Here is a 12,429-nt window from a genome sequence, read left to right on the forward strand (position 1 = left end):
GAGCGGGAGGGAAAAGTCTCAGCCCTTGTCGACTTTGCCTTCAGACTCCGCGCCCTGCCTGGCTGTTCTCCGCATCCTAACTCCGTGTGTCAAGCCGCCTGGCAGAAGGAAATTGGGTGGCTGGGACGATCTTTCTCCAGTCCCAATGCTGCCCTCCTGGGTACCGGGTGCTGCTGTCGGAATGCTCTCCTTGTACCTCATACAGAAAATCCTCTTCCCTTACTTCTGGGCTGACCTGGGGTACCTGCTGAAAGTACTGATATATGGGCTGAGAGTGGAGATGTACCGGCAGCAAGGGAGGATTGTCACAGTCCTGGACAAGTTTGTGAAGCTGGCTGAGAAGCAGCCCCACAAGCCTTTCCTCATCTACGAAGGGAAGGTGCACACCTACCGGGATGTGGACAGGAGGAGTAACAGAGTGGCGCAGGTCTTCCTTCACCATGGAGCTCTGAAGAAGGGCGACACAGTGGCCATGCTGATGGACAACGAGCCAGACTTCATCCACGTGTGGTTCGGGCTGGCCAAGCTGGGCTGTGTGGTGGCTTTCCTCAACTTCAATATTCGCTCCAGGTCTCTCCTGCACTGTGTCAGTAGCTGTGAGCCCAAGATACTGGTTGTGGGAGCAGGTAGAGTATGCGCCTGATTCATGCATCCAAAGCTTTTAATGTCACATCTCCCCAGTGTGTGTCTTCAACCCCTTTATTGAAAACCTGAATTCCAGATGTTCACAGAATGAGAGAAACCTAGGGCTAGAATGTGCTTCGAGAAATGAAGCTGAAGCCTCTCAGGCAGAATCAAGTATATCCATGCATTGGCCACATCCATTTAACCTTTTCTTAAAAAATATGCATTGGAATAAAGTTTGCAACATCTAAGTACAGCCTGTTCCAAGCATTTAATAGCTTCTGTAGTTGCTTAATGTGTCTCAGAAAGGATTAAAATTATCTATTAAGAGTAATTTACCATTCCTTTTTAATAGTTAATTTAAATCTTATTTAACTAATGCACTTTTCTGTACTATCTCCCCGTTTTTCTTGTGATCAAAATCACTGCAAATTAGCGGGTTTAAGCTCAGACTGTACAACCTCTGCTGTACAGCTCTTCGCAGAGGTATGGTAGTCTCTCAGGGACTAAAATTGAGAGGTTTTGGTTTTTTTACAGGAGTAGCACATAGGTTGATTAGTAATAACCAACTTACTGGTGGCATTGGATAGTAAAAGAAACAGCTGTGTTTGAATAGGAGATAATGGTGTGTGTTGTGTAAGTTCCCAAAGTATTACATTTTTATTAAGTACTTCAAACGAATTTAAAATCTTGATGTAGGCATACTATGCATTGTATATTCAAATTTGGCTTCAATTATAGAGATATATGAATTGAAGACAGATCCAATCTAAACTTGCTTCAGCATTTATGATTAAGTGCAAGTGAACCTGCACTGCTAAAAGATCACACAGAACCTTGACACTTGGAGGAGGATTATTTCAAAATATTACTATTCAAAGTATTAAATATTAATGTTGTCCTGCCTATCTAAAATTATAATTTCAATTTTAATCCACCTTATTTTTATTTCACAACTTCTTGCCATATCCCTATTACACAGGTTGTGAGATTTTGCATCCATGACACCTAAATGGTGGAATTTCTTTCCATCTGTTCTCTGCCACTGTAAATTTGTGCTTTCAAAAATGTATTCTTTTTCCCCGTGCATATTTTTTTATTATAAATTTTGTCATTCTTATCATATATGGTATTCGGGTTTAAGAATGTTTGGTAATTAAAATAAGTTAATGAAAAAAACCCCAACAATTTAAGTATAATCCCAAAACACTTTATAACAATGTTTCTGAACTAACAGTTTTTAATTTTACCTTCTTACTTAGTTAACAAAATAAAAAAATCTCATTTAACTCCCTCTCATGAATATGTGCTTTTGAGGGTATGGATTGAGGAACAGAGTTAATGTTCAGGAAATTCTTGCTCATTGGCTGTGGTGAAGGAGAACTTTGGATCAAAACTTGTATCTAAAAGTAATCTTTATTAAAATGAGAACTTAACTAATGAATGAAAAAATCATTTGCAAAACAGGAGTGGGGTCTATGTTTCTCCTCTTAATTTGGTACCAGCAGCTGATAGTAAGAGCGACTATGTTGAACTAACTTGTTATAGCAGTCTGCCTCTGTTCACAGAAGAAAAGCTATACGCAGACAAATAATACAACAGAGATACCAACAAATTAGTCTTTGGGCTGGTGTTTCATGTGTTGGTGGTCTTAGTTTATTCATGGGTTTTAGTCCCTGAATTAAGTTCATTAGTCCCTTGAGCCTGCAAAGCTTCATGGTGTTCTTCTTCAGGCTCATTTTTATCTGCCTCTGTGGAAGAAGTTGAATTTCTGTTTATGTCCTTGTTTAATGGCCACATCATAGTGAAAAAGGAGCCTCTCCAAAGGACTCCATGTTTTGCAATTGAAGGCTAATATGCCATTCAGTAACTGTGAGGACTAACTCATACCACTCTTGAAACAAAAACAGGCTGCACATAATTATTTTATATAATAATTTATCCCTAATGTTTATAAAAATTGCAGGGCAGTACTTAACACTGAGGTTACACAGTTGGTTAGATAATTCTCAGAGGCCTGTTAAACATCTTTTCATCCAGTGCTAGTGTGTGTTTCAAGGGATTTTTTCTTATCAGTAGGCATGGCTTGAACTTGTGTGTTTTGCTCATGTGGCATCATTTTCCCCAAGATTGTGCATAGCTTGAACATAGTCTACTTTTTTCCAAAATATTTACACTATAATCGATCTGTGTCCTGATATCTATTGTTGTCATAGACAGGCATCATATTTCACAACTAAGTTTTGTTGGATTTCTTTTTTTAATTAGAGATTAGTATATAGTGGATTTATTTCTGGCTAGTGGAAATTCTAATTTTCAAAAATGTGTAGATTTTTCACCTTCTGCAAACAAGTATAGGCTTCACTTAGCAATTCCATTTCTTGTAACAGTTACAAAACTATCTTTTCAGTGTTTTGAATGATCTTCAATCTTGTTAATATACTGCAGCACAGCAGAAACCATCTCCTTAACAATTTGACCATTAGTTAGTTAGTTAGTGCTCAAGACTCAACTGCAAGACCAAATTTGTGCTTGAAATTCCTTGTCTGTAATGGCAGATTAAATCAGGAACCTGTATTCAAATCGACTTACTATTAAAGTTTCATTTGTACTGAAGGGAACCTTTCACCTTCTACTGATATGTGTGAGATAACTGCATCTTGCAGCTTCTTTTGGTACATCTTGTTATTTTTCCAAAATGCTTTTACTTTTTACAAATGTGGTAGCTCTATCCAAATAGGCTGCATACGATTTATGGCTGCATTTTCTCCCACACTTTGGTCAGTCTTTTATGCTGCCTCTTGCAAGATCACTCTTGTTTGTGGAATTTGTACTCTTCAGTTTTGTTTTGTGCCTGCATATTTGTCAGAGGTTGTTTGGAAACCCAGTCCATTTAGTATGAACTTGTCTTTCCTTCTGAACTTGCAGTCAGACTTTCTTCTGGTCTGACAATTCTGTGATATTTTGGTTGCTGTTTTTAGCTTCAGATGGGAGTCGTCCAATAGTACTTAGGTTTTGGGGGTTTTATTTTGACTTACATAGTCTATGAAGTCTTTGCAATTCAGTGTTATTTTTAAGCCTTAGTTGTGTTATAAGAACGTCAGACATTTCTCCCTCTTGTTGGTTTCTTTTATGAAATGGGTATCTCTAAAAGGCTTAATTTTTTCTATGACAGCAATATTTTTTAGTTCTTTAGGCACAATCTAGTAACTTTTTTTTTCTTCTTATCTAACCACAGGCTGTAAGGCAAATATAAGTTATCTCATTTGCCAATATTTAAACTTTGTGTTCCTTTCCAGTATTTCCACTTGCCTTTGTGGCAGAGGGTTTTTGCTGCAGTTACTTTCATTTGCCTCCCTTGTTCCCAAAACATTTAGCTCTTGCTTTAAGTTGTTATGTAACATTCTCACACTTCTGTTTCCAAAAATGCTGTCTACCACCACTCCCATTCTAGGGAATGTTTGTTGAAAGAGATTCAAGAGTTGGAGTTTAAATCTGCATTTTTAATAAAGCAGCAGTTAACTAACATGTAAGTAAATGAGGAACTTGTAAAGGAGAAAAAATAAAGCTGTGTGACCTTCTCCCAGCAGTCTGCCAGCATTAGCTTACTCTTCACAGCTCTCTTAATTGTTTAAAAGGTATTTGTCCTTACTACATTTGTTACCAGATTATACTGCCTTTATTTGTTTAAAAACTACTGGTCACAGTAGGTCACAAACGTAGGGGTCACAAATTGTTACAAACTTAATGGTCTCAACTAGTACACAGGAGGTTCAACTTAATATAAAGAAAAACTGCTTTACTGTGAAGGTACCAGAGCACTGGAGCAGGCTGCCCAGAGAGGTTGTGGAGTCTCCTTCTCTGGAGACATTCAAGACCTGCCTGGACGCGTTCCTGTGTGATCTTCTCTGGGTGATCCTGCTCTAGCAGGGGAGTTGGACCAAGATGACCTCCAGAGAACCCTTCCAGCCACAGCCATTCTGTGATTCTGTGATTCAGTACAGAGTTACATCTCCCAGCTGTGCAAGTATAGCATTTTCCTGGCCAGGATTCTTTGCTCTTGAGGCATCAGCAGTGCTTTCTGCTGCTGCTGAGTTTATTCTGAACTTCTCGCCATCTGAGCTCAAAACCAGGGTTTATGCTGGCAGGAGTAAGGCTTAGACAAAGTGCGGCTCCACTGGAAAAAGAGAGTAAATGAAGGGGTTTTTTTGTATTTGTGAATTAAAGTCATACATTAGTCTATATACAACTAGCAGTATCATCTCATATCTGAGTGAAAAAAAAAAGATTTTCTCAAAACCATCATTTCTTAACTATTTGGAGTAAAACGCTATTTAGACCTGAACATGTAGGACAAGGAAATCGTAGAAGACCTGCAGAAGACACTCCTTATCTGTTCTGTTAGACACTGTATCTCTTTGATCACTTGCTTTTACTTAGTCTTTGGCTGTGTCCCAGATGGCCTTTGAATGCAAAACAGTGCCATCTGTGAATCCCAAGCTGCTTTCTGTTTTACTACCTTTACTGCCTTCACTAGTGTTTCAAGATACCAGCGCTGATCCTGAGCCACAATTGATTTGTAATTTCTGCTATTATTACTTAGTAAGTGCTGAGTATAAGGACTTACTTGAGGGATCAAGTACAAATAACAATTAGTTTCTGAGGCTAGTCAGTGTGGGGATGAGTTTGGACTTGCCATAGCTTACTGAATGTATCAACTGGGATACACATTGAAGTTATGTCATAAACATTTCATAGAGTTTTCTGAGTAACTTCTGAGTAACTTTCTGTTCCGTACAAGTTGATCTCATAAGCTGATGTATTCCTTCCATCCGAGTAGAGCTGTGTCCTTGCCAACAGGCTGCATTGTTTCTTCTCTAGAAAACATTTGAGGAAAAAAGATCTTTTGTGCAGCTTGAAGCCTATGATAGTAGTTGAAAACCAAACATAATTTCCTTGCTTTCTGCAAACATGTAACTGACTTATGTATTCATGTGAATTTAATGTAACAGTTTCACAAACTTTTTTCACAAGTTTTCCACAAACTTGAATAATGAAATGCTTTAAAAACAAAAGGAAAAAGCAAAAACAGTGGAGAAGCATATTAATCTTAACCAAGTACAGATTTTTTTTTCCCCAGTAGAGGCCAGATAGTTAGCAAATGGTGATATTCATATATAAACTGTGTAAACAACAAACACAGAACTACTGACTACATTGCCAAACTTTAGATAAGGAGTAATTTATTCTAAAACAAATAAACCAAACCCTGAATATACTTTTATAGTGCAAAAAGTAAACAAGTACTTGAGAGAAACCACAAGCTTAAATAACTAAATTGCTTTATTATAATTGTTTTCCTAAATGGTAAAGTACACATACCAGGTACTTTACAAAAAATCAAACTATAGTTCCTCCAAGAGGACTGTTTTTTTCCTGACACATGGACAAGATGATATGTAAAGACCAATGCGCCCTACACAATGGTTTGGCACATAAGTTTTTTGCTTATGGAGCAAAACATTAGTGACTATCATCAGAATTATTCTTCAGAAATATGTTAGTATAATTGAGAGTTATCTTCAAACACCTCATGCTCCTTTGTGTTCCAGAAGTAATTTTCAATTTCTGGCACTTCAGATACAGCTGTTTTAAATGACCCTTTCTTATTCAGGAAATCACTTATTGTTTCTGCTGTTCTGTGCTATCTAACTATAAGATAACTTTTAATTACAACCTGTTCACATATTGTTCCAAGTACTAGATTCCTGAGCAGAGAAGAAAAATTCTATTGTATTTGATCTATTCATAGTTCAGTAGTAGTTACAAAACACAGCGAGCCTCTGAGCAACAACAAAACCTATAGGTTTAATGAGTGTTTAGAGAAACAATAAGCAGTATCTAAGTTTAATTTGAAGATTGATTATAATCATTTAGAACAAATATGTTACAGTCTACTGAAAGGGAGCTAAGCCCTCCTATAATTTTTTAATCTTAAATGATTGATTGTAGAGTTAATATTTGCCACCTCTTTTTCCTATGAAGGAGGGAAAGAAAAGAGAGGAAAAAGGAAAAGAAGAGGTGGGTCCTCTTCTTTTTTGATGGACTTGCACTTTGTGTTACTCAAATACACAAAGAACTTGGTGCACATCTTATCTAGAACTTTTAAATACTAAAAAAATAGAAATATTTGTGAATTTCTTCATGTTGTGTAGTACTAAACAAAAATGTCTTCTGTAGAGAAGGTAAGAGTTGGTAGGTAGTACAGCTTCAATTTCATCACTTTCCAAAATGTAAAAACAAAAAAAATTCAAGGAAATACAGGAAGGAATTAATTACCTATGGAAAATAAGGAAATGCCACAATGATCCCTTTAGTATCTGCGATACTTACAAAGAGTGATACTCACTGAACATTTTTTGCTAAGCCTTTTGCAAGAGGATAATGTTCAATTAAACGATAGGTGAAATTTTATTTACAGTGATACTTTAGTTACACAGGATAATTTTGCATGATGACATTTATTGGGCAGTTTTTCTCAATATTTGTACATTACGTTTTTTATCTGGTAAGGATGCTACAGAGAATGGACAGCTGAGTCTGATTCAAGTGGAAGACTGGAAGCTGGAAGAGCCAAGAAATTCTTAATGATCTGTTAAAATTAACAAACCTTTACATCTTTACTGGCACTATTGCTGGAGCTGGTGCACCAATAAAGAATGACAGAGAATGCTATACTTTTTTACTAATTTTGAGAACAGAAAAGAAGGTCCAGCCACTTCTAACACCTGTGTTTCTTTTGCTAGGTTCTCAGCCTTACTTGTACCTACACAAACTATCATTAGTGTATTTAGGAGAGATATATGTATATGCATAATAGGAAGACAAAAATTGGTAGTAGAAGGTAATAAGTATATAGTCATTCTGTCACACCTGGTTTATTAGTAGCTGTTTGTCATTAGAAATAGTACTGTTATATTTTCATATTTATTACTTGAAAAATATACCCCAATTTTAATATGACAGCATAACAGAATTAATATGCCAATGAACCTTGATTTTTGGTTCATAGAGTTTCTTGCAGTTAACATTATTGTCCTAAACACAATTTTTTAGTCACATTTTTTCATTCTACTGTTATTAGTAGTGGAAGAGAACTGTACTCCAATGATACAAACAAGACACTATCTGTCTTTCAGATTTTCATAATTATTTGGGTAACTTCTTCCTGAAATCATTCTGCAGTGCAAGGAAGTTAGAACTCAGAAATTTTAATGTCACACTCCATCAGATCTATTTGCTAAACGTTCATAAAATATATAGAACTTTTACTCTCTAGGCCTTAGGTTTGTAAGACATACATTTAGTTGATGACTGAAGGCTTTGTCTCTGTTATAGTAGTAGAGATTAGTATGCCATTAATTAAAATACATACTGTTTGTCGTTAGGGAAAGTAGTTTTCTGAAAGATTAAAAATCTTCAATTATTTTGGTGTAAAATTTATGCTAGAGGGTTCTGTTAACGGTATCTATATTTAATATTTACAAAATGAACTTGGAGTTGACATCAAGTTTTCAAATCCTGACTCTGGCAATGCCTCATTATGGGATTCTGGGTGAGTCATGTCAACGTTGTTTGTTTACTTGTCTATGAAAACAGAGATAATAACATAAATTTATACCCACAGGGATATTTGCAAGATTAATTATATAGCCTGAGATCCAGCAAAGCACTTAAGTGTCAATGAGTCTTTAAGTATATGAATAGTTCTACTGAAAGCAGTATTATTCCTATTCTTGAGAATTTTCCTGGATTAGTGCTTTAATGCCTATGCAGTGTTCTGAGAAAGTGACAGATTTTTAAAAATGCTTAGAAGTATAAACAAAAATACCGGATATATTACTTAAGGAATGGCCTCCATTAATGTATTTTCTTTTTGTTTAATCTGGGACTCTCTCATGGTTTCTTTCCTGATAAACCAACGAAATAGATCTTAGTTATACTGCTGATTTTATTTTATAAAAGTGAGTTTGTGTTTATATTCAGGTAAAAGACAATAGAAGGAATGGTTTTCAGTGAACAAGCATGTGATTGTAACAAAATAAAATTGTCTAATGTACCTAAAATCAGATTCATTAAGGTATCTAAACCACTCAAAGCAGTACATAAATAGCCATGTGGTTCTCTGACATTGTCTGAATAAGCCACAGGCCTGTATCATATTTCTATTCTGTAAGACTCAGGTGCCTACATACATGATATGGTTCTTTGTTTGTCTGTGTGTTTGTTTTAAAATTAGTCACTTCTGTGCTTTTGAAAAAAATACTGCTTGGTGAGAAATTGTTACCAAGGGCATCCAGGGAAACCTGCACTGTAATTACCAGCTATACATATATTTGCCATACATCTTCAACAGATTTCTTCATGATTTATTTGAAGTTGAAGCTTAACAACACTCCATTCCAGGCTTAGCAGTGAGCAAGGGTTATCCAAAATGAGGCAGGAAGCAGGAGCTAGTAATCATGGCTTGCCATTTTGCCTTGAGGGCTAGTGACAAGTAGACTTTGTGAGGTCAGCAGTATTTTTACCACATTATGTCCTGTTTTCAGTGAATTTTCATGCTAGTTTTGTTGAATTTATTTGTGTCCATGGAGGTAACTTTCATTTCTCTTTCTATTATAAAAAGTAAAACTTTCAGAGGAAAAATACTTATTCACTAGTTTTGTGAAGACATAATCTAAGTAACATTGTTTTATGTTAATTCTTAAGATTTGCTTGGGACACTGGAAGAAATTCTTCCTAATCTCCAAAAAGATGTCAGTGTTTGGATAATGACCAAAGACTCCACTTCTCCAAGTGTGCATACCCTTTTAGACAAAATAGAGGCTGCACCTGAAGACCCTGTTCCAGTTAATCGACACTCTACCAACAACCTCAATTCGTCTGTTTTATATATATTTACTTCCGGAACAACAGGTACAGGTCTGCTAAGGTGTCTATATTTTCCTTCAGCTTTAATCTAAAAACTTGATTTTCTGAAACTCTGTAATCCTTTGGTTCATTTTTTCACAGTAGAATATCATATTTCCTATCTAGAAGTATTATGGTAGAAAATAAGCACCTTTCTTGTCAGTGACTGTTTATATTCCATAGTTTATGGGCTTCTCTTCATTATTTTCCTGTCACATTGTGCAAATACTGTGAGAAACTTTACCTCTTACTACTTCACAGCTAAGCTGTTTATAGAACGTTTTGCTTTTTTAGTGAATTTACAATGATGATAAATATTGTTTTGTGATCACATACCACTGCCTAGCTAATAGAGCTAGCATTGTGTCTAGAACTTAAAAATAATCTTCAAGCAAGCAAACAGACATTTGTGTTTTCTTCATTAAGTCATGTTCTATGCAGGTCACTGTAGAGACAGAAAACGGGATTAAGTTCCTAGCCCTTTAGGTTAGAAACAGATGACTGAATTTATTACCAGCACTCCAGGAGCTAAGAAGTTAAGACTAAAAAAATCTGATCACTGACATGAAAAGCAGCATGTTGTTGTTAAGATAAGCAGATTGGCATTCTCATTGAGCTCAACTCAACAGTTTTCGTCACAAGAAGATTTAAAATGAAGATGTATATGACTTCGTTCCCTCATACAAATAATTGTTTATTAGCTTCGATTTTTCTGAGGAAAAATTAGGAAATAAAAATGTCAGTCTAGAATAAAACATTTAGGAATGTATACATATTGTCAAGAGGTCAGGTATGTTTGTAATGCTACTAATATAAATATGATTGAACTTATTTGTTAGAAGTAAGGAGTTTTAGGTAAAAATATATTGCAGAATTTGCCAGGTAGGAGGATTTTGTTCTTATAACTGCATTCAGAATATCTGTATGATGTCTCAAGTTTTAGTTAGGTAGAATTTAAATTATTTTAAAATACTTATATGTATTGCATTAATTTACATAGGATTTCTTTTATATACCACGTAACTAAAAGAATAAGGTTTGTTTAGTCTGAAGAGTGTGGAATAACTAATTGTAATCTAAAATATCTGAGCGTTTTCACACTTTTTGATAAAGCAATAGTGTTGCTCCTGAAATTAATGTCTGGTAAACTTACTGTAGAATCTCCGTAGATTACGCTTCCTGATAATAGCTCTAGTTAAGTCTTCCAACAAATGATAGCTTTGCTAGAATAAGTCAGAAAACTTTCGGAACTAGTAGGTTTTAAAAAAATTTTTAACAGTTCTTACTGTTCATCATCAGATATCATCCTGAAATTTGTGTGTGTATGTGAGAACATACATGAAGCAAGAACACATCCCCTACTCAAAATAATGGGTATCAAAGTAGTAGCCCGAGAAGCTCTTGCATGTGAGTTTGAATGTTGCTGAACAGAAATTCTGTGTTGAAGGAGCTCATTAGCAAGAACCTAACTTGGGTGAACTTTATGCTGGATTTTTTTTTTAACATAACCTTCAGAGTATTCTAAAACAAATAGGTAGACTTAGATGTACACACCTTAAATAAGCACCCACTACATGATCTACTTTGTGTTTATCCCATAACATTCTTAATTAAATTAGTCACTGTGACTCGTGCCTGATATTTAGTGTGATGCCTTTTTATATCCATGAAAGTTCATATGTGCAGTAAATCTTTTTGGCCCTTTGTTGGCTCTATATAATTTGATAGCATGCTCACCATGGAGTTTCCTCATGTATCCATCTATTTGAATTGACTTGACGTCAGATTAAGTAACTAACAGATGAAGTTACAGACTGGTTTATGTATCTTTATGTTTACAGAACAAACATGCAATACTGTACTAACAGCCAGTTGTCTATTCACAGCCATCTAAGCAGATGGCTGAAAATTTGGTTACAGAAGAAAAAGTTGATTCTTTTATGATTTTAGAGACCTTACACAGGAAACAAAATAAATCAAGTTCTCTTTAAAAGAAGCTTTGTGCATGGTTTTGTGTTTTCATTACAGGTCTTCCAAAGGCTGCAGTCATCAGTCACATGCAGGTTCTTAGAGGAGCTGCTGGACTCGGGGCTTTTGGTGCTACTGCAGAAGACATAATTTACATTACTCTGCCTCTTTATCACAGTGCAGCATCTCTTCTTGGCATCGGTGGATGCATTGAATTGGGTAGGGCTTGTTTCATTTAATTGTGTTGTTAATAGAGAATTAATTATTGTAAAAATGTGTAAGACACACTTAGGTTCACTGCTATTAGGGGAATTAAGACTTTGCTGAAATCAAATCTATAGTCTTTCTGGAGTAGCTATTTTTGTAGTTTGGGGATGGGAGTGTGTTATAATAGCGAAGGATGTCTTACAAGCTATCTTTGTGGTACTGAAGAAGAATTAGTTATAGTCGTTTGTGTCACAGATGTTTTTACTTTCCTTTATATATAGGTAAAAAGGAATTTAAGGACACATCATATTTTTGCTGTGTGTATAGTTCATTAGTATAGGTACAGGTTAAGCATTGTACAGTGGAATAGAACTAAAATGTATTTTGGTAAACTTAAAAAGGCTGAGAAATACATTTATACTAAACATTCAGCTTTGTCATATGTCATTACATGATATATAACTTTTTTTTCCATTTAATTTGTGTACTGTTTTGACATAGACAATAAAACACATATTTGACTTGAGACAATGTAATTCTCTTATAAAAGATGTACTTGGAACTCGATGGCAAATATTTCCTGTTTCATGAAGCATAAAGGACAAGTCAGAGCAAGGGAAAGATCATTTGATTATCACAGAATCACAGAACGTTAGGGAT

The 12,429-nt window shown here is 35.5% G+C and overlaps 1 protein-coding gene across 1 annotated transcript; it reads left to right on the forward strand.

The window, feature by feature from the left end:
• Positions 1 to 145: 145 nt before the first annotated feature.
• LOC104548539 (long-chain fatty acid transport protein 6-like) lies at positions 146 to 11,781 on the forward strand (the record flags this gene model as incomplete). The annotated part of the gene is made up of 3 exons (XM_010194584.1): positions 146 to 626; positions 9,394 to 9,600; positions 11,623 to 11,781. Coding segments are annotated over exons 1-3 (847 nt in total), but the record flags the coding sequence as incomplete, so codon positions are not given.
• Between the last annotated feature and the right edge of the window lie 648 nt (positions 11,782 to 12,429).

This window comes from Mesitornis unicolor, unplaced genomic scaffold (assembly GCF_000695765.1).
Source record: "Mesitornis unicolor isolate BGI_N332 unplaced genomic scaffold, ASM69576v1 scaffold47091, whole genome shotgun sequence".
NCBI classification, from domain to species: Eukaryota; Metazoa; Chordata; class Aves; order Mesitornithiformes; family Mesitornithidae; genus Mesitornis; species Mesitornis unicolor.